The sequence below is a fragment of the Corapipo altera genome, unplaced genomic scaffold, assembly GCF_003945725.1.
Source record: "Corapipo altera isolate COAL_440 unplaced genomic scaffold, ASM394572v1 50, whole genome shotgun sequence".
In the NCBI taxonomy this organism is placed as follows: domain Eukaryota; kingdom Metazoa; phylum Chordata; class Aves; order Passeriformes; family Pipridae; genus Corapipo; species Corapipo altera.
This window is the reverse complement of record NW_020884889.1, coordinates 12469200-12496456: the sequence shown is the minus strand read 5'-3', so window position 1 is coordinate 12496456 and position 27257 is coordinate 12469200. Positions and strand designations below refer to the sequence as shown.

The 27257-nt window shown below is 39.5% G+C and overlaps 1 protein-coding gene across 2 annotated transcripts; it reads right to left on the bottom strand.

The window, feature by feature from the left end:
- Positions 1 to 589: 589 nt before the first annotated feature.
- On the bottom strand, positions 590 to 23278 carry TEX9 (testis expressed 9). 2 transcript variants are annotated; one of them, XM_027644216.1, is made up of 12 exons: positions 23138 to 23278; positions 22970 to 23055; positions 22109 to 22172; positions 20874 to 20944; positions 17113 to 17170; positions 16049 to 16134; positions 14392 to 14570; positions 10544 to 10626; positions 8041 to 8214; positions 4026 to 4160; positions 3418 to 3552; positions 590 to 701 (listed from the first exon to the last, which is right to left on the bottom strand). In XM_027644216.1, exons 1-12 carry the CDS (start codon positions 23186 to 23188, stop codon positions 624 to 626), a joined length of 1200 nt encoding a protein of 399 aa, XP_027500017.1. In that variant the 5' UTR covers positions 23189 to 23278; the 3' UTR covers positions 590 to 623. The 2 variants fall into 2 exon arrangements, with proteins under 2 accessions (XP_027500017.1, XP_027500018.1); XM_027644217.1 differs by lacking the exons at positions 22970 to 23055; positions 23138 to 23278 and adding an exon at positions 22509 to 22527.
- Between the last annotated feature and the right edge of the window lie 3979 nt (positions 23279 to 27257).

The following is a 27257-nucleotide window of genomic DNA, read 5'->3' as shown; positions in this document are numbered from 1 at the left end:
GGCAGTGAGGGGCAAGTCTCATGAGTGGTTATGCCAGCCAGGGGGGAAGATGTAATGACTAAAACAAGTTATGATCATTTCTATAAAAGAGCTGTTGGTGCTTAAATTAGATGCCAGACCAACCAGCTTTGAGGGGAGATCTGTTACAGAGAACAGACAAGGCCAATTTTCCAACCACGTGTTTTAAAAAGGACGTGACATTTTCTTCTCAACTGGATCACTGGTTAATTTATTTCTGTTGCAACAAGGAATTTTCTGAGACTAACTCCTGCCTTCTTTGGACTGAATATTACCATAGATAAGGTACAGTTTTAAATGCTAAACCAGAGCAAACTGATTAACAAAGTTCACTTGCTGGACTATTCCTTGCACGGTCTGTGCTTCTCTGCTAGTTACAGAATGGACAGTTTGGCCTGACACTGCAGTAGAAATTTGTATTTCATACAACAGTACAACCCAAGCTATCAGGCTTACAAAAGTTAAACAATTTAAACATAAGCAAAATCAACAAAATCAATTTGCTGGGATATACAGTTATTGACTATTAACACGGATTCATATACAGTCCCAAAATAATGTACCATCTGAGTTGTCTTTCAAACAGAAGCTGTTTTTTAATGGAATCAATAATTTCCCCACTCAAGAGCTTTCATGAATTCCTCTTCAGTAAAAGAAAGCATCTTGGCAGCTTCAATGTGCATCTTAAGAAAAAACAAAAAACAATTAGGAGCAGAGGTAAAAGAATGTGAGTGACCAATACAAAATCTTGGATAACTGGGATAGCTCAAAGGGGCTTCAAATCTATATTTTGATTTTTTTTTTTTTTTGGTACTGTGGTTTGATGGATGTTCACCTGTTCCAGCTGAAGCTACTAATCATATTTTTCTGCAAAAATTTATAGTGTAGGGATGTGATAAATTTTATGTTAAATACTGTAAGTTCAGCCCTAGTAAAATAGGACTAATAACTTTTCCTAGTTCCTTATATTGCTTTAAAAATGTCTCGGGTTTACTGAGGCATGGAAATGCCTGAAAATCTAACAACTTGTGATCTCTGAAGAACACATAAGGAAACTGGTCCATGTTCTCTCAATCTGATCTCATTCATTCAACAAAAGGCCTGTGTGAAGCAGACTTGAAGCCCTTCCACTGATGGTTAATATTGAGCACACAGGACCTTCAGCTGCCCTTCCCTGGTGCCTCCTGCCAAAAGCTGCCAGGGCAGGGGCTGCCCCCATCTCCTTCAGGTTCTTCCAGTCACAGTCTGTTTGGAAATGACAACAAACAGGATCCCTCTGCTCTCAGTAAATGACATTTGTTTGGAAGACCAGGTAAGTGGCTTCCTCACCTGTCTGCAGTTCTGACACAGCATTTGCAGTTGTTTAAAAATATATTTGGTGCATTTTTGTGATATTTGTCTGAGACTCTGGCTTTGGTTCCCAGTCAAACAGAAATGCTGCTCTGTGACACCATTTCAGTGAATTCACATTCCAGGGGACAATGAGCTGCCTCACATATAGAACATATGTTGAGTGAATGCTGTATAGTTTTTCTTCTCAAAATAAACTTGCAGAGCTAGAAGGGTGAATCCCAGTATCTCCTCAGCATCCTGTTACTGCCAGGAAAATTCTCTTGCACTGGAAATGCATGAGCAGCCTCACTTCCTCTTACTCCAGTTACCTGTCCTCCTTTGCCCTGTGTTGGGCAGGTATTCCAGATTCAAGGGTGTATTTCCATATTGCAATTCCCAGTTCTTGGGATAAGCGTGTGTATTTTCTTCTCTGAAGTTGCCACTTCATACTGAACTATTCTTCCTCTAGGGGCTCAACAGCTTTGAAAGTGTTTACAAATTGTCTGGTGATCACTGCAGTGCTCAAAGGGTAAATAAAATGTTCTATTTCTTTTATCTCTAAGGCTGGCCCTTCTTAAAGGGGGTTCTGCTCAAAAAGCCACCACACATTGCTTGCTTTAGCTCTCTTACAGCTTTTGTTTGAGAGCACAAAAGGTGCACTGACTTTATCCCAAAATTAATGACATGAGTTTCAGCAGAGTAGGATTTGGAGGTGCCCCACTCTGTGGTGTTTAGATCCTGTCCAGACAGCTCTGCAGCCCACAGCTCTACATGTCTCATGCAGCCTTGGAAGGGAAACTGATACAAATGATTGCACACATGCCAAGTATTTGTAAGTGAAAGGTTTGATGGAACTAGTAAGTGGAAAACTGTTTGATTTGGGCAACATCTCCTAGTATACAGTCCTCTCACTTTAATTTCCTTTCATGTAAACTCACAATTTCTTTTAGTTTGCATCATCAAATATCATTTGACTGGTCTATGCTGAAAATATATTTTGAGAAATATATTTACCCACTCTGCAATGTCAGAGGTTTTTCTTTTCAAGTAAAACACCCCTCCTTTTGGGAACATCCAATACAGCTTTACCAAATATGATAGTTAAATACACTTTGAGCTGTATTCCTTCTGCAGGATTAATCCACTTCTCACTATAGCAGCTTTCTATGGAAGCTGGATCACCAATCATTCAGCATGAACTGGCAGCACTTATTCTACCACCTCTCCTCTCTTCAGTCTCACCTTCAGCTGCTAAAGACTCTGCCCACCCTTCCATGCCCTGAGGGAGATGTGAAATGGATGTAGAATCGAATGACTTTCAGAGTAAGGCCGCAAGTGCAGTGTGGATGGGAACACCCTTGCAGCCAGTGTTACTGCATTGTGTGTGATTCAAAGTATGCAGGATATTCCAGGAATTACCAAAGGATGGAGCTCAACTTCCCTCTTTCAGTTGAGTAAATTCACACCTAGGTTAAGTGCTCTCTTTTAATTTTTTCTTTTTTTTTTTTTTTGTCTGACACACAAGGACATCTGCACCTGGACACAACTGCACATGTCCAGAACACCTCAGCATTTAAATAAGAAGAAACAAATGTTCATAGAGAGGGACACACTTTGAGAACCCTGGAAGAATGCAGGTCTAAAATGCAGTGCTTACTCCTGAGGGGTGGCACTGTTAGAGCTGCTGATCCAACAAATAATGTGTTGGGGGGGGAAAAACTAAAAAATCTCACCTGCTCAAATGGGTCCTACTGACACAGCACAAAGGGAGTTGCTGTTACTACCTGCACAGTGTTTGTTCTTGAACAAACAGATATCCTCAGTCAGTAATAACCTTTAACCATGACAGGATCCATTCCTAGTTAGGAATGGGGTCAGTTCAAAAGCAGACCAGCCTTTGCTAGAACACAAAATGTTACCAATAGGCTCTGGGAAAAGTGAGGCTGCTGCTCTCTTGCATTGAAAATTCCCAGTCCTGGGGCTCCAGTTCCAGGATTACCTGACTTGACAACAGACACATTTAGCTAGAGGTCGTTTACTGAAATGCACTTGTACTCTGGTCCTTACCTTTTGTCTCTTAAAAATATCAATTAACTTTAACTGCTTTTTAAAACCTGTAATTAGCTCTCCTTTTTGTTTCTGCAGTTTCTTGTTTTCTGTTTTTAATTCTTCAATTGTTTTGAGTTCTTGGTTAGCTACATCCTGCCAAGGGAAGAAAAGGAGAAATGTATTATTTATGACAGTGGTGCTTTTGCCAATGAAACCTGGCATTACATAAGAAAGTGAGGAACAGTAGCCACCCATGACATTTCTGAAAAGAAATTGGATTAATCAAAATATTCCCACACTAAAACTTGAAAAAAAAAAAAGTCAAAGATAACAGCCCTGGTTTGTCTGTGTATGTATTAGGTGTCTATGTGTACTTCCCCCTCTTTCTAAACACATCTTATTTTCACACAAATGAGGAAAATCAGAAAGGCTTTAACTTTATTCTGTGCATTTCTTGCAGTAGCATCATCCAAGATAACTTATCCAGGCCGTTGGTGACTTGCTCCAAGTTAATTTAGGACTGCCTGGAAGAGATATGATGCTTCCAAAGCTGATCAAGCTTTTTGTCTCACTCTAGCTTTACTGAGTGATCAAAGATTGGAAATTGTTTTCCTAAGCCACTGTACCTTGTTGCTTTGCTTCAGTTTGTTCAGCTCCACTTTATACCTTTCCACCTCCTCCAGGGCCCTGTTCAGTCGAACCTCTGTGGCACTCTGACTGGCTGTGGCCTGCTTTTGGACCCGCTTTAGGTTCTCCAGTTCCTAATTAAGAAGCAAAGATAAAAACAAACATCGTGAATAATGGGTGTTTTAATGAATCCTGTATCAACAGCACATGCACAACAAGGCTCACCCTTGAAAGCTGAAGCGTCTGTGGAGTTCTTTGGCCTGCAGATAGAATCTGTCTCAAAGACAATTCTACCGTTAAAACATCCCCTTCTCCTCTGAAATCTTGAAAAAGGATCTTTCTTATCTTGGATTGATCATGGAGCTGAGCATGTAAGACCACAGGACTGACTGAAAAACCTTTTATGCTCAGAAAGAGAAAAAAATGTTGCCATGTCCACTCTGTGGCAGATTTTGGAACGGTGGCTCGTGTTCCCAGATGCTTCTTCCCACCTGTTCCTTTTACCTCTTTTTCCCCAGAGACTCCTACATACAGTTACCACCAAGAAGTTAAAGCAGCCCACTGAAGATGGCTGAGGGGAGTAACTATGTCATCTGGCACAAAAGAGTTCATCGAGTGTTTATGGCACCGAGCAAAACAGCTCCCTCTTGACTCTGCTGACAGTGTTTCATAGTGCTGTAAGTGGGGAAATGAGAAAAAGAGACCAGGTTGAGGAACAGAATAGTCAGACTAAAGATCAGGGAATACAGAGAACAGCCAAAGTAAGAGAAATGAGCAGTTCTGGCAGAAAGAGCACATCTTGTCTTTTATGAAAAAGAAATAGACTTTTTTTTTTTTTTAAAGTATCAAATATTTAGTAATGGGTACAGAAGGACTTCTTTTAACCAAATCAAGGTAGAGAGGGGCCGTGTTGTTAACCTTTTAACCTCAGACTGCTTCAGTAATTGTTCTATTTTCTCAATTCCACACCTGCTCTATGGTGGTTATTTAAGACTTCCACATCATTTATCCAAGAAATACATACTAATTGACCTCTTTGTCTTGTATCAAGATGATGGAGCTGTGAATAAAGTCAACTAAATCTTTCATGCTATGTATTTTATTCTGCATTAATATGAAAAGCTTTGAAATACAGTCTTTCAAGCATTTAATGACCAAAAAAATAGTCTGCATGCAATGCAAATTACTTATCAGCTAATCATATCATTTAATGAAAGAATTCTAAGAATTCTCTTAGGGTTTTTTGACATTTACTGTCACACATAATACCTTATCAAGGATTTTTTTGCAAGTCATCCAGTGAGGGTATATTGTTAAATGTATTTGACTCCCGAGTTTTTAATCCTAAAAATACCTGAAATAAGTGTTTTATTTTGCAACTAAGCAAGGTTTCTGCCAATTCTTCAATACTTAAGAGTAAAAGCAGGATTAATTTTCTCATATGCTGTTTCTCTAAGAGGTGGGGATAAACTACTATGTTTGAAAAATGCATCCCATTTCAATTTCTGGATTTTCTCCACTGCTCTGCCATGGCTGAGGCACAGCAGGGGCTGTGATGGCACAGAGCTCCCCCAGGAGGAACCCTCCCAGTGGCCTTCTGTCCTCCCAGTAGCAGCATCCACAGCACCTCTACCTTTAGGAAGGCTCTGCAGCACCTGTCCTCCCCAAAAAACATTGGAGAGGGAACTTCTACTTAACATCAAGCCCTTCTTAAAGGCAAATTATAAACCCCCTGCACAAAGCCTTAGAAGGAGTAAGAGTACAGCTTTGGTGTCTCCCTGACCATTATCTAACATTATAGCTTAGACTGAATTAATGAGTGAGAGAACACAGAGGAAGGAATGTTCTTGTAGACTGGTGGTGAAAAAAAGACAGGAAAGGTGATAGAATTTATTAGACCAATTAGATAGGAAAAAAGAGAGGAATGCTGGAAAGACAAGGATGGAAGTTTCTGGGAGCATCAGAATTCAGCTGCTGCCTGAGGTGGGTGTGGCAGCAGAATGTTCACAGAGACCAAAGACCAAAAGAATTAAATGTAAAAACAACGAAGTAGTTTCCATGTTTCGGGTGAATTGTGAAAAGCAGGTGAGACTCTTTGCCTAGGCACATACAAAAAAAGGACCTGAGGGATTAAGGAAATTGCACAAATGGTTGATAAGGAAGTTTGGGGTAACTTGTATCACAGCCAAAGTCTCCTATCATCTGTGTTGGAACAGAAATCACAACAAAAGCAATAAAAGCCCCCTAATCAGAGGTTACATTTGTGCTATCTCAACTACACAGAAAACTTTCTCTGGATGAAAGTATGAGTCTTGAGAGTTTAGGAGCACAGTAGCACCAGTTCAGGCCTGTGTTCACAGGAAATTGCTTTTAAACGTGTCTAGAATTAATCTGCACTACATTAATTATATAGTGTTGAGTAATACTTCATACCTAAAAATTAGAACAGTTTTCAGACTCCCAAGTCCACAGGAGAATTAAGCAGTTAGTACAAAATTATTTTTACATGCATGGCTTTTGCAGTTAAATAATTTTTTATAGTAGAAAAAATTTGTAAAGTAACGTCTGAATTAGCAGGGAACCATTCATTACATACACTTGCCTTTTTTTGCTGCTTTAGTATTTTAAAGGACTACCACTATTTTTCATGATCTGGTTGGGAACCTTGATGAGTTCTAGAAAATAACCTGTGAGGAATAATTGGAGCAGCTGAGAATGGTAAATCCAGTATAAAGACGAGTGAGGGAAGTGACCACATTCTGGAAACACCAGAAATGAATAAACTTTTCATCCCAACAGACTTTTCCTAAATACATTCTAACTGTGACTGTGTGCAGGAATCAACACTGACTGTCTAAGGAAATGCTGGAAATTGCCATCAATTTACAACTTATGTTTTAAGAAGGCTTTAAGTGCAGGTCAAACAAACTTAAGTCCAGGATGGTTTGGATATAACCTGTCCTGTCTTGCTTTCAGATAAGGGACTAAATGACTTTGTAAATCTCTTGTCCCTATTTACTGTGAGCTGATGAGTAGTGTAAGTACTGCTATTGAATATTTTCCCTGACAGAATCACCATCAGGGTACTTATTTAAGGGAACTTAGAACTTCCAAGTATCTGCACAAAAAGCCCACGAAGACCATTTTAGCTGTAAAATACCAGAACTACAAAGCATTAAGACACAAGCAAGCCTACACAAATGCATAGTGTGATTTAACAGAGGTATAATGAGACTTTGTTAGGCTGTGTTCCATTTTGCCCAAATTTTTAAGTGAAACATTCTCATTGCACGTACTACACAGTACTCTGTGTGTTGCATGATTTTGAAGTCAACCTCTGTAGCTCTGAGTAATTAAGGAAAAACACATGCTGCCCTTAAGATTAAGTTCCAAACAAACAAAGCTGTGTGTGCAGCCATCTGCTGCCCCGGGCACGGACACCACTGTGCCAGTGTGGGTGCAGCAGCAGCCACGTTAACTGGGATTCAGCCACACTGGAGTGGATGGTTTTCCAACAGTCCATTTTCAAGAACAAAGACACGTCCCTTCCTCTACCTGCAGGACATACTAATATAAGCTGCAGGTGCTTTCTATAAAAAAATGTTCACTAGGTTCTACAGTTTACAATAGAACTCTTATTACAGAAGTAATTTTTTAACAGTCATAATTAAAACCAGAAAAATAAAACTTCCTTGTATTTTTTAGGATTCCTTTGTGACTTTGCCAGCAGTTTCTGAAAAAGGTTGTTTTGTCTCTTGTGGGTCTTTTATACAGGAATTTAATTTTAAAATACAGGAATATGTGATTGTAGAAGCAGAAGAAAAGCAGTTAGCAAAATATATTATTTCTTCCTTTAAAAAAATTGATTAGACCATTTAAAAATACGATTTCTAAAACTACTAACAGAGATCCAAACCCTCCTGGGATCATTCATATCAAACTAGGGTACAAGGGCTGATTTGATGTGGGGTTTGTTCCCTTTTGTGAGATAAATGAGAGTAATATCTGCAATACCTTTTCTAGTGCAATGACTTCTTGTTGTAACCCTTCACTTTTTTTGTTTGCTTCCTGTGACAACGTTTTGTACTTCTCAGTCTGACTCTGCTGCACGCTGATCGTTCGCTGCAGTCTCGAGTTTTCTTCTTCAGTATCTTTAAGCCGAGTTTCTAAATTCTGATTTTGATCATCCTGTTTGGCAGTCGATAGCAAAAAAACCCCCACAACTAAATCATTGCAAGGAAGCAGGAGGATAATGCAGTAATAATGTCTTGTGAATAAAAGGCAGTAAAAATATACACACTATAGATATAGAGATAAGTTTTTAAAAATTACATGGCAACAACTAAGAAAACAAACCACTATTTTACCAGCATAATACTTCAAAAAACAGTAACACTTCTTTCATTTAATTTTCTGCAGTCTTTTACTTGAAACTGTCTTGTAACAGTATGTAAAACATTTAATTTCTCATAGCTCAAAGGTTTTGAGAAATATCAAAGTGTTATGGAATAATATGAATAACAGTGGGACATAGATATTTTGTGACATTTTTGTGAGAATAGTTAAATGCACACATTAGGAAAAATTATGGGAAAAAGAAGAGAATATAATTACTGATAAACCAATCCATTATGTTTTAGGAGATTATCTGGTTTTGACTTAAATGCAAGCTAATGATCCAGGATACATCAAGTATTCAAATTTAAGATTCTCTTAACATCCAGTGAATCCCGTATTCGATTCATGACCTACTGGCAATTACATCCCACATTAAGCATTATAATTCAAGGCATTTTTCATTTATAACCTTTGAAACTTTATAAGTGAATACTAATGCAGGTTATTTCAGAGACACATTATGCCCTTCATTTCTTTATGAAAAAGAAATCAGGGCACACACACAGAAAGGGAGTCTGTGAAAACAAGTCTCTCCCTGTTGTTCTCTCAGCCCCTTGGAATACAAGCTTCTCACCTGGGAAATCCATGTGCTTTATCTAAGCTTCCTGTGACCACCTGCACCTCAGAAACTCCCACTTCTTCACATTTAAAACAGGTTTACTCCTTCCTTTTAACAACTGGACTGTGAATTGGAACCAAACCCAGAATCTACCTCAAGGCTTTGCCTAAATGAAATTTTTGTGACCTTATGAATGTAATAAAGTTATTTTCACACCAGAGAAACTAGTGCCCAAAATGATACATTTACACACAGAGTGCTATGGGAGCAGCATAAGAACAAGTACAAGGTTGTCTTCTGTCATCTGCTATAGTAACTGAAGTCTGTAGTGGTTTTGGCATGGAATGATGAAGTTCAATAGCTACTGACAGAATTGTATTTGATTTGAAAATGAAAATGCCTTTAAAATCAAATGTAACAACTTCCTTCTGATCACAGTAGAAAAGTATTGAAATGCAGAAGCACCTGTGTTGGTAAAAATGAAATAATGTACAGATTTAAAATGTCAAAATCTAATTACTTCTAAAGATTTTCTTCATGTACTTATCTCAAAAGACTCATTTAGTATCATCCTGCTCCTTAATTCTAAATTAAAAGCTTGAGAGAAAACATATAGGTATTTTGCCATATGTTCTGAATGTCATCATCACATCTGGGCCTGAGGAATAGGTGGAAAAAAGCATTCTGAAGTCAAGAGCCCACAACTAAATAATCCAGTTATGGAAAACAGAAAGTTAGTTCAAAACCCTTACTTGATTACAAGTGCATGAATCAGAGGGGATCCCTCTGGCAGACAAATACAAGCTATTTCAGGTTTTACAGTTCAAGAGATGTTTGAGCATCACTTGAAAATAGATTGCCAGACAGTACAGATCATAAAACTCTAACAGTGAAATATCAGTGTAGCTTCACTGTGCCTTAAGTTCAGCCTGATCTGCCCAAATACGTAATTCCAAATATTGTCCTCTGCATCAACTGTACTCTTGAGAACTGAGAAAGCCTAATTGCTGTGCTGATTACAACATTCCACTTAAAGTGGATCCACAGATCAGCTGTTTCCACACTTCTATCCACTGATGACACCAAAAGCACCCAACTATATTCCTCAAGCTTTTTGATTCTCACTCTGCCCTAAACATCCCTCTCATCCCATCACCTGCCTTTGGGCACCACTTCTCTTCTCTGTACACCAAAATCTGTATTTCACTGCTACTGTTTCCTCCTCCTTTTTCTCAGGCTCTGGTAACACTGCCCTTCCAGCAGTGGTGGTTTGGGCACTCTGCAGCACCAGTGTTCCTGCAGCTGGGGCATGTCTTCATTCCCAGTGGTTCTTTCCTGCCTCAAATTCTTTTTCATTAAGTGTATTTCACAAGCTTTTAGCCCAAGATCACATTTATGCAGAAATTACTACCCTTGACACTAAGCTCTTAGTATATTTAGAAAAAATAGAACCTTAGCTCTTAATACTTGAAAAGGAAAGGTTAAGAAAATTCTGTTTTGTGATTATTTGTTGAAGGGGAACCTACTCCATTTCTATAGATAAGAAAATCCAGCTCTTACCTTTTTCTTGCATTCAAACACTACACTTGCCAGGTCTTCCTGTGTAACACGTAACTTTGCCTTCAGAAATCTGATTTGAGCTTCTGTGTACATAAAAAGTTACATTTAATATCCACAAGTACTCATTATTCAATGCAGAAAAGAAGCAAGACTGATGTTAGAACTCCCTTTCATGTTCTTATTTTTAGAAACACTAGACATTGTTTACAATTATTAAAGAGAAATAGGCAAATGAAAACTCAGATTTCTAAAAAGATTTTGCAGGTTTCTCATTCTCAGGCAAAGCTTTGTATAGATTTTTTTCTTTTGATGACTGAACCTGACACCTTTAAACAGTAAAAGATGCATAATTCTCAAAATTGAAACTTATTGAAAACTTGCATCACACTGTGCTGTACATTACAGCATTTCTTGAGTCTGAAGTCAAGAAAACTGTACTGGAGGGCATGTCTGCACTGCAATCCATCTGTAGCTGCAACTTGTGTAGTTACAGCCAAAGTAATTTTAAACTGAGCACAAGAAGAATTCAATGTCGACTGCAAAGCCCTCTAATAGGTGAATACCCCTCCCACACAGTAGTCTATGCTTTCTTAAAGCACAGTATTTAAAATTAAACCCATTTAATCAGGGGGTTTTTTTCCAAATAAAGTACTTTCTTGCTCTTGGACAGCTAGAAATGGACTGTTATGACAAAACAAGCTGTGTGTGAACAGTTTGTTCTTTCACTTCCTATTCCCCAGATCATGCACAAGGAACTCTCCCTGAACTTCCACAGGTGTGAAGTATGGGAACAGTTTGAGGATCAAGTTGAGTAACACAGGAATAACCATTATTCACAGTAGTTGTAAGGGGAAAAGAATAAAGTGGAGGAGGAGTATCTGGAGCAGAGTGGATGGGTACATGTGTTCATTTGCTGCAACAGGAGTTCTTTTAATTTCACCCACTTTCCCTTAAGAACAAATGCAGCTTAGGCTGTAACTCTGCAGAGGCCAATAATAAGTAGGATTTAGGGGAAACTCCATGAAAAAATAAGATACAGACTGATTTTTATTCCTCCTGTTATATCCTTGCCAGCTTCTGGTAACTGGTGTCTGTTGAGATGGAGACTATATTGAAGCCCCTGCATTTAATCCCCTCTCAGGTACTTCTACACTATTAAGTTGTTTGATTTTCTTCATAAGACATACTGTAGTTTGGCATTCACAATATCCTGTGGCTAATTTAATTGTGCATTATGGGAAAGAGAAACACTTCTTATAGCTTGCTTTAAATCCAATTTAATGTGGCATTTACTAGTGTTTGCATTACAGAAAGACAGCTTTCCCTTTCCCATTACTGTTTTCATTACAGATCTTTCATAGTGCCTTTAATTGTTTTGTTTTCAAACTGAAGATTCGAGTTCAAGCTGTTCCACACTTCTGATTGCCTCTGTACACACTTAGCTGTATCTTTGCTGGTTCTACATCCTGGGTTTGAGATGGAGTGTGCAGAACTATGTTCCATACTCACCATGGGGCAGCCTGGTGACAGTACAGTATTTTGGTTTTCTTATCTTCTGAAGGATTTGTAACAATTAATTTGCCTTTTCCAGTGTGAACATGCAGTAAGTTTATGCTTTTTGGAAATGTCATAATTAGCCATAGCAGGTGTAATTGGAGTTATGCCTCAGGTGTATTTATTGTGAAGTAGGTGAAACTGGAGAGTTGTGTTTTCTAACAGTGTTCCTTTGCACTCTTTAGTACAGAATATAAACTTGCACTCTATCACCTCATTCGGTACCGTGAGATTATTGTGCAATACTTCAACACCAGTTTTAACTATTCTAAAATCACTGTTTCATACATAAATTTCTTTACCAGCTATCATTTAGCTGTTGTGAACAATGTAAGCTCCATGACAGATCACTCTAGGGCTATACCACTACCTGTCAAAACTGCTGCTTTTTACCATTTTGTTTCCTCTTTTACTCAGCTATTGGTCCACAGACAACTTAGTCAGCTGTGTGTCATTAAGAGCACTTAGTAGTAAAACCCGTGAAAATTCAAGTGCACAACTAGAACCAGATCAGTTTTGGGAAGTGCCTGTGATCCAAATAGGCTTGAATTCTCACAAGAGGTAAAGATAATTAAACAATTAGCTTCCTAACTGGTCAATTTTAGTCACCTGATGAAGCTGATAAGAGGGAGGAGTATCCCTTTATAGGATGGTCTTAGGTTATAAAGTAACCAACACCCGGGGGGAGGGAATTGGTAAACAAGAAAAGGATGTTTGAGAGACTCTGATACCCTACAAGAAAGAATGGACCTTCTGAATTCCTGGGATAATCTGAAGATTAACATGAAGTGCAACAATACATTCGGGTATTTTGTTCCTATGTGTGGGGGCATATTAGATAAAAATAAAGCTTCATCTTCAGCCTTCTGTATGTCTGTGTGCTTCTGTCATTGCTTGTTACTGCAGAGTTGAGTTATAACCTGAGAAAAATAAGGTGTAAGCCCCTGAGAAAAATAAGGTGTAAACTACTGTGTTGGCAGCAAAATGGCTGCACTGTGGTAACCTGTAATCACGAAATAAAGATGTGGAGCCCAAGCCCAGGAAGAGCACTGCAAGAAGCTCAGGGAAAGGACAATGCTCTGGAACCTTATCAGCTCACTGGCCTAAGTAGCCAAGCAAAGGTATGTTGGCCTAAGGAATCTCTTACAGGAGATTCCCACTGAGGGATCAGCCCTGTCTGTAACAGGAACTGCTTAATATCTATATCTGTTCCATGTGAACACCATAACTGTTCTGTGAGTCTGACAATACTGGAATGCTCTGCAATAGCTTATTTAGTATATTAAGGAGGCATTCAGAGTGTGATAAACAGCCAATATCACATGCAAAAAGTAAAAATCAATCCAGAGTATTTTCATTTCATCATTAAAGTTACACAAACAACTCTCAATACTCAAATATATGGCCTTGGTCAGCGAGACCTGATTACTTGGCACCAGTAATAACTCTTATTGAGTTACCTTGAATTGATTTGGTGTGAGCTTCCAGTGCAAGCCAAAGCATTTTCTTTTTAGTTCAAGGAGAAGGAACTATAAAAAAGACAGCTGAGGGTGTGTATAGGGAGACTCGGTAACTGCAGATGTGCACAGAATTACATGAGGTTGGAAATTTAACTATTCCTGTGTTGGAATGTTGTAGACATCAAGCTGTTAGATTAAAAGGAGAGGGCTCAGGCACTTTGTGCTACTGTGGTGAATCTCTGACTTCATGCTTGCTTTAGCATTGTAAGGAACCACACAAACTCACTTTTATCACATCAGAGCAAAAAAGAGAGATGCACATTGTTCCTTTAGCCTCCCTGGCAATCCCCTTTCCTGTTCTGTTTCTAGGACAGACAAAACCACACCATTTTGAGTGGGAAAGGACCTGGAGGCTTCTCATTCTGGCACTGTAGCTGACACATTACCTTGTTTAAGCCACTTTCTAAGATCCACAGCACTGGTCTGAGGAAGGGTTTTTTCCTCTAAAGGCAGAGTCTGTGCACGGCCTGAATCTCATCTTATTGGAAATACAAGCTTAGCATCATGTACTTCTGTTTCCCCGTGAAGTGAATCAAGTGTTATGCACATATTCAACACATGTAACCATCCAAACATCTCCCTACAAAGGTGGAAATGAAGATTTTTCCACAACAGAAGTTCCACAGTGATATGTGATCTGATCTTCCTCTAGGACAACGCAAAGAGGAAAAACCTTCTTTCCCTTTTCCTTTAACTTAAGGCCTTTAGAATTTTCCCTGTAATTTTTACAGAAACTCCTTATTTTACAAGTATTAACCATGGAAGGAAACTTACCTGCTCCCATTTCATTTCCAACACTTGGAATAATATCATCATCTGGACAATCTGGTAAGACTCCTTTCTTTAGTTTTTCTTCAACTTTGCTTATTGCTTTTGTTAAAGAAAAACCTATGCAATCTTCCAGTACTGCAACACCATCAGCACTTTGCACTTCCATGTTTCTTATTTTTGAACTAAAAAAAAGATAACCCTAGATTTTAAATTTATAATACAAAAAATTAACAAAAATATAACGTATTTGCTATTTTTAAGAGTGTACAGTTATTTACCCAATATGATTTCATTACTTGCATTCATATGAAAGACACATTGATGGCAATTTCTCTCTTCTTGTGAATCTCACCTTTACCATATTCCACATAAACAAATTACAGGATTTTACATACTGTAATGTAGAAGGCAAAGAAACCACTTCTGTTTTCTACTGACAAGATTGTGGCATGGTCTTCTCATGCAACAAACTCATAACTAGATCAGAGTAAAAGAAAGAAACAGAGGAATGTTTTACTGGCTTTAGATACTATCCTGTTTTAATTTCTGCTATTCTCCCCTCCCAAGAGAATTTGTAGCATTCTGTCCTCTGTGGCTCTACTCCTACTTTGCTACAGTTTCTGCATCATGATGCCTGGCCTAGGGAACATCACTGATCCTAGTAGTTGCATATCAAAGTTTTCATAAAGCCAAAACACAAGGTAACACATCACCTACACAGGGTATCTCCTCAACTTTCTTTATGCAAAGGTGACATTAGTTCTCCCAGGATCTGAAGCTCTTAAGTTATTATTCTAATATATCCTCATCTCAGTGAAGCCTCCAAACTCCTTCTAGCTCCTAACTTTCTCCCACAACTCTGGGTTCACCACACAGGGTCTGTATCTGCACAGTTCCACTCCCAATCTCATGAAGTACCAGCATGACAGCCCTGCCTTGACCTGCCCAAGGGATGTCCTGAGGGTCTGCACTGACTTCCAAGTCCTGAAGGACGGCCTTGGCCTCTGTCAGGTCCATGTTCTGCCACCTTGCAGACAATTTCCACCCTGTTTTGGTATTATGCCATATCTTGTGGCAGTTTACATTTGCTCCCAAGGATCTCACGCATTTCTTGACTCTTCTCCCTCAACCAGATCTCCATTTCTTGGTTTTACAACCTTGAATTTGCAATCTGCAGAGCCAAAGCTTCTCAGCCTAAAGCCCCTGAAAGCTGTGGTATGTTACTGACCCTCTCCTGTCCTGAGATCCCAAGATTAACCAGAGCAAAGGAGACCCCTGAGGGCCTCATGTTTCCCACACCAGCCTGCAGACCTAAGTGTGCTCTCTCAGGCTGCCTCAGGTGCTGCATTTCTGTATTTCTCCCTTGTCAGCTCACTGGGCCTCCTTTCTCCAAAGGGATTTAGAGACTTGAGCTGTCAGCCTTGAGAGGTGATGAAGTAGAAAGCAGCAGTTTCACTGTTGTAATATTAATCACATATGTTTACTGATAATTTCTGGTGCAAGTAAACAGAGACAGCCACGTGGTGGAGCTGACTGAGGAGGACCAAAAGTTTGATACATTTATTTATATAAATATAGAAGCATACATGAATAAAATAACCTGATAGACAAAAATAGCAACAAAAGGATTTTAGAAAACCAAAAGAGATGTCTGATATACCTTGCAGTTGTTCTTTTTCCCTTACTTCCAGAGTACTGTCTGTTCTGATCTGTGAATGCAGCAGCACATTTCTTCTTGCTTGCTACCTACAAATTTTTCAGAAAGGAGTGATTTATTTTTTCTATTGTGAATTTTTTTTTGTGGTTTCTTTTTCTTTCTTTTTTCATATATCCAGAATCAAGGATATTTTTCAAAGGGTGCTTTTCAGACTTCCAAAAGAACAACTTTTCAGTTTTATTTGCACTCATCTTTATCTTGCAACTGTTATGTCTGTATGCCCTAATTGTAATATATGCAGTAGTCATTGGCTTGTGGGAGTTTTTGCACACATACTCAGAATAAATCTATGCACAAGCAAGGCTCTGAGCTGTTATCAAGGTATTAATTATTGCACTGTCATCAGAGTGCATTTATTTGAAAAATGCTTATCATACCTTAAAAAAATGCTATTTTATGCATTATTTTCATCTTATAAATTCCCTGTAGAAGGAAGTTCTAACCATATTTATTACTTTCACCCAAATATCCTTCAAAAATTAGAGGGGTTTCTACTGCATTCTGATAAATAACTGCAGATGATATTTTGGAAGCTTTAGCTCACCTTCTAAAACATTCAATACAGTTGTAATTAGAGACTATTGAGTTTGTTCCTAATCTCAATCTCATTTTTCCATTGTTTCCTATTACATGTAGAAGACACTAGTACTGCCTTTACTATTATACAGCTGAAGGAAGGAAGGGAAAAAAGTAGGAAAATAATTGTGGTCTAATATTCTGCACTTGGAATTCTTAATTTGATGTTCTAAACACTGAACGCTTCTATCAAGACTTTTACAGAAGAGGAAACTTAGAGTACAAAAATCAAACATGATGTAAGTCCACTTAACCACCAGTGGCACTGAGAAACCCTGATAACACTGTCCCTGTAGCACTGCTTTGGGCACCACTTCCTTTTGGTTTCCCACCCATGGAATTCCCCAGTGAAGCACAGCCACAAAACCAAAAGTTGTATGTGGAAATTATACTAGAATAAAATTTAACCAGGATAATTTTGGCTTTGATACCTTGGCATGTGAGTGTGTAGGAGATGAAACTTCAGGACTGGAGTGGAAGAGTGGATCTCTGTGGAAAAAAATTAAAAAAAAAAAAAATTCACTGAACATATATAATAAACACTTCACAATTAAAATTCAACCTCTCTGTCAGAATAAGGAGAATAACATTTTACATGTCCAGAATAAACAATACAGCTAAGGTGGGAATATATCCTAAGTTCAAGCATAAATTCAGTCTGATGCTGTCTTTCCATTCTACTTCATTTGCCACTTAAATCACCTGGTGAGTCTATGATATCAAAAATGCAACAGTTTACTTATCTACCAGCCACTTGATCTTATCTCTTGGAATGCAGGCTACTGGCTTCTTAGATCCATGATTCCCTGCAGCAGGGAGTACTCAGCCAGTGTGCAGAGTTATCAGCCTCAACAAGGGAGACTGACAGTCCGTTCCCAAAGCTCACCACCAGCTCCCTGGGTAACACACACCAGACAGACAAATCCCAGAGCTCACACACAGAAAATGAAGACACAAACCAGTGTCCTCTACATCCCAAGAGGAGACAGTTCACCTATCCCAGTAGGCTCAGACTGCCTGTTGTCAAGTCCATTGACAGGGACTATCAAATGAGAATGAGATGGAGCAATATATAAATTAAGCCTCACAGAATTTTCTCTGAAATAAGTATTACAAATATTGTATCTGTTCTACAGACGAGGGGAAAAAACCCAGGAATTAAAAAAGCAGCTTTCTTATCTGCTTATTTGGCTGAAAACTGTGCTTCTTAGTAAAACTGAATTTCAGGTTAAATGATTATTCTTCAAGTCTGTTGAAGAATAAGCAAGAAGTTTTAGTGTGCTGTGTAATATTCAGGTCAAGTTTCTTGTCATATATATATAATGTTTTTGCTTACAAAATGAGCTATATGAATGTGTATTATTGCACTGAAAGGCTACTTTTTTACTACCCTTTATAATTTTTTTACTTCAATTAAAATGCTGGCTTATAAAAGATTAAGAATAAAATTTAAATTTCTGGCTCATCAAGTCACCTAATTTTTTTGCCAGGCTGATTTGAGCAAATGTTTAGATCTTGCCTTTAAAAATTTCACAGACATTCATCAACAAGAATTATCTGCACAAAGCTCTGTATTTTATTAATCAAAAAAAAAAAAAAAAAGGAAAAAAAACCTGGAGAAATCATCTGTGTGTGGTTGGCAACAGACTTCAAGAATAGGATGATTAGTTTTTGTCTATTTACCCTATTTTCCTCATGCTTCCTTCCTATTGGCTCGCTCTAGGAGCATGCAGAAGGTGAGGATTTGCTGCCACAGAAATAGCAGTTATGTGTTATTCTCAAAAATAGGAAAATACAACACTCTATACTGAGGAAAACAATGCTGTTCTTTCCATCAATAGGCTAACTTGTTCCTACTACATCTGTTGTCTTATGGCCTTCTTCAAAAAAAAAAAAAGAAAAACCCAAAATCACAAAACCCTACAAACGAACAAAGCAAAACAAAAAACTCGATCTCATGGTATCTCTCAAATTCTCCCAGGGTTTCTTTCCTCTTCCCCACACCTGACAATCCATTTTCAAAAGCTGGAATACGGTTCTGTGGTGGTATGATAAGTGAAATCAGTGTGTAAATTCTGAAAAGGCGCACAAATGAGCGGGCAGAGCATCGTGGCAGCCCTTGAAACAGAAGCTCGCGTTGAACAATTCCATCGCTGCGTGTAAACAGGCGCTGTGTGCATGAGCAAACCCTTTGTGCTGCTAAGCCAAGCCCAGCCCAGGCCGTGCCCGCCCATGCGCGGGCCCTTCCCAGCGCCTTCAGCCTGGCAGCGTCTGGAGAGGGAAAGTGTAAACAAAAGCTCATTTCAATGCGGTGTCACTGGAGCTGCTTTGTTGCTAAGTAATTCAAGTTTCCCTGAGAAAAATATGCTGCAAGAACTCCGGAACAACTTATTTTAAAATACACACTGACTCGGAGAGTGACTTAAATATTTGTTGGGTTTTTTCCTACATATTTGTTTTTCCTTTTAACTTATCTTTCCCCCCCCCCCATGATACTACCTCTTTCTTTGCTCCAATTCCTCCCTTTCTTTCCAGTTGCTTTAGTGTTCATTCTGCTTATAAGGAATCAATAGAAATTTCAAAGAGGTATTTAAAAAATGTATCTCAAGTGCTTCCTTTAGATTTATGACCTATGTGCTTGCACAGTTTAGAAATAAAAGAATTTTTAATTAAATATTAAGTACTCGGAACTAATCTAATTGAATGGCCTCAATGTTCACTCATGGATAATCAGTGTGCCTAATTCCTAGCACACATTTCTAATTTTTTTCACTACAGCATGGGATTTCAGATCTTCCCTTACATTCACAGAAGTGTTTACCAGAACACAGGCTGTGGTTGCTTTAAGGTGTTTTAATTTATGTAGGTAATTGTTAGATCAGCTGCTGCTCTAACAGGCTAATTGTATTTTTTTTTAATTCTTCCAACACTCCCCCATTTATTTCCAATGTGCATCATCAAAGCTATTTAAACTCCCTTTGTGGAGCTGGATCCTCTGATCACATTACTTCATAAAACAGCCCTAAAACTCAACTCCAGTTTGAAGTTTTTAAAAATCTTCTGTCTAATGTCCAAAATCCATCTAACAGAACATAAACCTAAAGTGAGATCCAGAATTTGTTTGCAAAGCATGGTTGTACTGATAACACATTAAGTTTCTTGCCCCTGATCCCCCAGTTGTCAGATATGGCTTTAAAATAGCTCAGGAATAATTTTAACTGCAGTTAACTTTTTCTGGTAGACAGGTTTCTATCACAGAATGACTTGCTGTCACACCTTCTTGTGTACTGAAAACCCCTTTTGCTTTCATAAAAACTCCTTAATGATGTCACTGCTTTTATCCAGCACAAAAATAACTATTGGATCATCTCTATCAGACTTCCATATACACTATTTCAAAAGTTTCCCAATTGCAGCTTAACAGTTGAGGCATCTTGTAGTCTGTCCCTGTATCTTTCTTTTTCAGATTAGTGGCATCATAAATTTAGGAACCTACTGATCGGATCCTTGCTAAACTGTGTATCAGTCTATCCTAAATTCACCCACACTATCAATATACAGTCCCTTCAAGAACTAAATAAGTAATAATGCCCCTGAACAATTAAGTGAACACAAGCCATGTTCCCACTCCTGATCCAAGGGGTCTGAACACCCAAACCCCACAGCTCCATGTGTGTTCATCCAGGCCAAAGGCACGTGGGCCCCAGCAGTGCAATGGTACCCACCTTCCAGAGGGTGGCAGCTCAATGTTTGCCTGTCTTAGGGTTTTGTGTTTGTTTTTATCAAGCACTTCCTGTCCCAGGAACATTTGGGCCAAGTTAAATGTGAACCAGTATCTGTTTCTTTGCTTTCTCAGCCAAACTGTTAAAAACCATCCACTGCCGAGTGTCTGCTGTTCAGTACCACAAAGAAACCTGTTACTGTACCTTGCTTCTTTACAGAGGTCAGCAATACTTAGTACCCTAGATAGAACATTCCAGCAAAATTTAGGCTTCCTTGAAATAACAAGGAACAACACTTGCTTGGTATCTTTTTTTTTTTTTTTCAAATAATAGGAAAAAATTTAGACTCTACCCATCCAGTATGCCATAAAGACAGATAAAACAGGAGCATGACTAGGGCACAAGTCAGGGTGTGCAGGAGCAGTGTGGGGTTCCCCACCAATTATATGCAGCAGCTGTAAAGTACATACCTCTGTCTGTCATCTTCAGGTGACTTAGACTGTACTGAAACTGGTCGAGATAGTAACTTCTGTTGGCCTTTCTTTATTAAAAAAGAAAAAAAAAGTAGTCAATTTTGGGGGAACATAATCCATTAAAGACAAATTACCCATTTGTAAATCACAATAGCTACAGCCTACTATGGAAAAGAATGGAAACTATACTCTACTGTTGAAAAGAACTTTCCAAACACAGGAAAAGATGGCTAAAAATGAAAATGTCGTTGCTATTTTGTTGTTAAATGTATATCTCTGCAATCTGGCACTGCCATGTGGTATATTAAGTGTCCTAAGAATATTTTATCTTCCACTATATTTAGAGAAGGGGAAAAAAAAGTGGTTTTGTTGTTGCTGTTTTCTAAAGGAAAGAGACTAGATGCTATTTTGGCTGTTTCAACTGCTTCTGTTCAAATGCCAAGCAGCTACCCTCAGCTTGTCGCTGCTCAAAAGAAGAGCATCTTCACAGGCCATAAAAATGAAGTTTCAACAGTAGGAAAAGTGCATACAAGTATAGATTTCCAGAAGAATTAGTAATTTGCTTTTTAAGCCTTATTTACTTGAATGAGTGCATTTACAGTGAATATATGTAATATGCAGAACACCTTCTCCAGAGTGGTTTGGGTATAAACCATACCTGCCCCATTCCCTTTTTATTCCTCTGTCCCATTTTTGTATAAATCTTGACTCTTACCTGGCACACAGCCACACCAATGTTAAAAGATAATACTGACAATAAACAGGAGCTTTTTCTGTTTTAAGAAAGTTTCCTTCTTACTAAATTCATGTTTTCTATTTATGTTGCTTATTCTTTGTATTTCTTTCAGATTGAACAATGTGTATCCTATTTCACTAGGAGGTTATTGCAACATGACCTGGTTTTCAAATACTAAATTTATTTAGCATTTAATACAGACGACCACCTCCAGATCCTTTTCTTAAAGTTTTTTATGTGGTTTTATGTCTATATCTGCACAAATGCTCCATGCATCTGTGTGAATACCTACCTGATGAAATTATATTAGAACTAGTTTTGCATGTGTTTTTAGTAGAAGTTTACAGCTTTGAAAAAAAATAAAATTAAAGCTTATGTTGCATTTGAAAGCAAAATAGTTTTAGGACCCATGGTCTAAATAATTTCTTTTTAAGCTTGACCCTGTGTGCACATGAATCCAGGCTAAATCATGTAGCAGTCTGTATAACATACTCACCATCAGCTCTTCAGCCTGACGCACCAGTTTTTCTGTTTTGGCTTCTAATTCTGCATTCAGTCGCCTGAAAGAGTAAGAATGCTTGTCACTGAGTTTTTGAAAGGTTTAAGAGAAACAAATGTAAGCATGACAGTATTTCTGCCTTAACTAGGTGAAGTTTTAACAATTCTTATAAAGGAACACTGTAATATACTTCAGGGTTTTAAGAAAGTTATGTTTCAACAATTTCCCGGGTTTCTGGCAATTGACAGTAATAAAACACCTATACCCATCAAGCAGCAAGGTTTAGGCTGTAATTCTGAGATGTGACGGGTGTCCCTGGTTTTGGATGTGTCACTGCTTAATACACATTTTATGTCTTTATTTCCTTGGTGTTTTGTGTGTTTCCCAGAGTCCTTACCTTCAGCATACCCAGCAGAGAGTTGGGGGATGTATGGTTGGGATGTATGATTACATTGCTTACCCACATAATTAAAGATGTGTTGCTATGTATCTGCACGGGTTGCAGTGAGCTGGTGTCCTTGCATGGTACCCAGTAGAGTTTCAGACGTGGCTCTCTGAGCCCCCTCAACACTCACAGGGACCGAGCACCGACAGGTAACAGAGCGAGGGCTTCCATTTAAAAGCTTTACAGCTTTTAAGCTGTTTTTAACTGGGTTAAGCTCTTATATAGTCATAATATAGAGGCAAAGGCACTGTTGGAGGTGCAGAGAGCCCTCACAGCCAGGCCTAGAGCCCGCCTGAGGCAGCGGTGTCCCGCGGCCCCGGGCAGTGCCCTCAGCCCCCTGCGGGGCCCGACCCGCGGGACCCGGGCACAGGGGACCGACTGTTCGCCGGGCCCGAGCGGGGCCGCCTCCTTACTTGTACTGCTCCTCCTTGGCCAGCCAGGCTCCGCTCAGCGCGCCGGGCCCCGCGGGCGGCGGGGGGCCGCCGGCCGCTCTCCGCACCTGCGGGGGGGACGCGTTAGTGAGCGGGGCGGGCTCGGCACGGCCGCGCTGCCCCGAGCCCGAGCCGCCGCCGCCGCCTTACCCCGGGCGTGTCCCCGTCCTGCCGGGCCCCGCCGCTGCCGCCCGCCGACATTTTGTCCGCGCGGAGGCCCCTGTGGCGTCGCCTTCGCCAGGGCAACCGGCGGCCGCCCGCCCTCCGTCCCACCCTCCATCCCTCCGTGTCAGGGCCCCAGCGACAGCCGCGGGAACGGGACCCTGAGCAGGGACCGGCTGGCTCCTGCCGTGGCGCTGGGCTGCCACGGGTTCGGGGGGAGTGGTAAGGGCTGAGGTGGCATTTCGTTTATCGTTGTCGTAATTATTTGTTTCAGCTCTTCTGTTAGAGCCTCTTGGCCTTTGATAGGTGTTGTCCTGCTACCGTCCCTTCGTTTCAGCCTAGCAGCAGCTGTGCCACCCGGTGTGCAGCCCTTCGATGCTGTTGTCCCTCTGCATTTCCCATTTCCAGATCTCTGTGATTGTCACTTGGTTTTAGCCTTGTTCTCCACCACGTGTTTGGATCCCTCCATTATTTTTGTCCCTCACCCCCACACAGTCTGATTTTGCTGCATTTCTCCTAGTCACCCACGAGCCCGTTTCCCCTCTCGTCCCTCATGGAGTCTGAGAGTCTCAGGATGGGTCAGGTTGGAAGAGACCACAATGGGACCATCTGCTCCGACCTCCCTGCCCAGGCAGGGTCATCCCAGAGCACATGGCACAGTACTGCATCCAGATCGTTCTGGAATATCTCCACTGAGGGAGACTCCACACCCTCTCTGGGCATGGAGAGGTGGAACTTCCTGGGCATCAGTTTTTGCCCATTGCCTCTTGTCCTGTTGCTTGGCACCACGAGAAGATTGTAGATTACTTACCCACTCACCTGCTCATTCACTCCAATCTCCTTTCCCAGGTTTCTAATGGATGGTGACCCTCTGTGTGACAACAGCCCCACTGTCCTGCACCCACATGGGTTGCCAGGTATCTATAGAGCAAGGATAACATAGTTCTATACTGAGTTACATGGGCTCTATATGATTTTAATTAAGAGATTTGCACAAGGGAAATCAGAAGGGCTTAGCTGGCTGGAAGTAGAAGGTCTATGCCTAGCTGAAGAATTTCTGCAGAAGTATTAGTTTCAAAACAGAAGAAATGCTTGGAGATTTTGAGCATTGAGACAGGCAGCATAATGGGATAAATGGAGGTGAAATGAAAGACAGGACAAATGTGATTAGTGGGAGACAAAAAATAGAAATATCGATATAGAAAACTGAAGTTCTTAACACTAACGTTGATACAAAGGTATTGACACAAAGGAGGAAAAGAGTGAGCCTGTGAGGCACATTATGGAGATGTTGAAAAGAATTGTCCATCAGGAAGTCCATTTCAATAACTTTTGAATTTTTACTAACAAAAAAAGAGGTTAATGGTGGCCTTTCAAAAAAAAAATCAGAATTTAACTCCATCAATTATGCCTTTGGATTAGAGAAACAAGAAAGGCAAGGTCAGTAGTAGAAATATAACCTCCACAGGGGAAAAGATAGATTATGTTGTAGATTCCATGAGATGTTAACACATCATAACCAAAGCCACGTTTTAAAAACCCCTCTAGTGAGGTTCTGGGGATTTTTAAGGGAAACAGAGGAACTAGAGAAGGGAAACAAGGTTGGCAGGATGAAAGCCATGAGGAGAAAGATGGTCTTTCCAAACAGCAACTTTTTTTCCCCAAAAATACTATTTCATTTTGCAGAACTAAAATATGATCTTAGTAATAATTTTACTGTTTTTAAAGTTCTTGTACAATACAGCTATAAGAGCACAACACCTCAAAAATGCCAAAAGTATTAGCTAGAGAATCTCTGCTAGTTAGATACTGAGGCAACAAAATCACTGGTTGAGATTAGAGAGATTAGAGCCACTGGTTTTCTAGCCAGCTTTTATCTAAGTCTTAATAAACAAAAGAGGGGTAATTTATTATATCATAAATGATTAAATATGTTAACAAACACAGGAACACAAGGTTCTTTTTCTTTAGAGCCTTCTGGGAATAATAACATGTATATATTAGGATTGCAGATTTGCACAATATTTCTAAGATCCACAACATGGTGTATTTAATATTATTTATTTTATTGAAATATTATATCAACTGGATTTAGAATTCAAGTACCTATATTTGAAATAATATGAAAAGATTAGTATGTTTGGATAAGTATTTCTTAGTGAACGTTAAAGTATTTCTCCAGAGATGCTGAAAACAGAAATAAGAGATTTTGTTACTTTCTTGATCCCTTGCTCCATTAAGGTTTTATCACTTTAAAGTTGACCTGATGTGACCTGATGTGGTTAATTCTCTAATACATAGTTTGTAACTGGGTAGAGAATAGGCTTATATTAGAGACAACAACCAATAGCAAGATACATAAGGAGACAGGAAAATGTATTTATCTGGAAAAAAAGAAAAGCATTTGAAAACATAGCACTGGTATGGTATAAGATTTAGCCAATAATATTTGTTAGCAGATTTCCATTTTCCATTCAAATATTTTTTAAAGTTGACTCAAACATCATAACTGTAAAATGAAAATGTCTTTGTTGCTTTGAAGTGTACAGTAGGTTAGGTGCAGGTTTTAACCAGATCAGTGTTTATGACCATAATGAGCTGTATTGGGACCTATTGCTTGGGACCTCTGTGATTAGAGCAGTATTTTTCAAGTGTTTCAAGTGTTTCAATTTTTGTTCTCTGAGGATCATAAGATCCCAGAATTGAATTACTCTAACAGAAAGGTTAGACTCAAAACAAAGTTGTTCACTGTGTTGCCTTTGTTTCTCTTCCAGCAAAGGAGGAGGTGGATCACAGAACAGAAGAGCTTGATCAGTACAGCTGGCAGGAGTGGTTGGGACAGAGGGATGTGTGTGGCTGCTGAGATGTTACAGTAGTTACTGCAGAAGATTGCTCAGACTCAATATACAGTGTTTAACTTTGATTAGACCAAAGCACATGTGTTATTTAGTTGTTTCCTATGGCACTCTTCCTTCTGTAGGCACAAATTTTTGTGTGATCTCTGTTTCCTCCCCCAATAAAAATATAAAAGCATGAGATTTTAATATGAAGCTATTATCTCTACACTTTTAGACACATTTTTTGTTCATAATAACTTCTTATTGGCTTAAAGATTCATTATACAAAATTTTCTGCTCTTCTCATAAAAGTTGTGATATTTAGTAGAGACCTCAAATACTGTCAACAGCCAACACTGTAGGATGGGACAGGATTTCACTGTATATCACATTACTTGTCAGGAACAGGGGAACAGTAGTGGTCTGGCACATTGTTTTCTTCCATAAAAATCATTGCAAATGTATCAGACCAAAGAGACAACAGCTGATATGCTGGTAAAGCTTTTGTTCTTTCTGTTTTTTTTTGTAAGGCCCACTGCAAACAAATAAAAAGCATCATATTGATGCACAAATGCTTACCATTTTTAGACCAAGAATCATGTCAAGAACTATATATTGTCTTCAGTATGTGGTAGAGCTAAAGTCAATTAAAATTCTGTTACTACAGGCCTCTCTCATTTATCTGTATTTCCTCTGTTGATTCCACCTCTGGAAGAAAAAAATCTTTTACAGGACTTGTTGCTGCCTGCCATACCTCCATCCTAGGAAAGAGGGATGCTTCACTGAGGCAACGTGACACAAAGTGTTTCATTCTTCCTTGTCGGCGAGGTTGTTTGCCCAGGACCATCTGTGCTGCTCAGATTACCCTGCTCGGGGTCAAGCGGTCACGGAGGGAGCGTTTCCCGCACCACATTTACACTCCTGGGCCTGAGCACAGGTACTTTTCTCGGTCAGCACCCCTGTGTGTAGGCACAGGGCTCTGCAGCAGTGCCCTGCACCCTTGCAGGAGGTGGGTGTTGCCCCGGGGAGCAGGGCATGCACAGAACAAACCCCACAGCCTGGGTAGGCTCAGCCCAGCCAGGAGGAAGTAAACCAGAGACAGGCAGCACTAGCAGATGAAGGCAAATAATTTAAAGCTCCCAGGCAGTTGTTTGTTTACTTATTTATTCTAAATGTGCTAGAGAGGATGTCAAAACTTAAATCCAAAGCATATCACTGTAACCTGAGCAACTGTAACCATTACAGCCTCTTCACACTTGAATAGTTTCTCT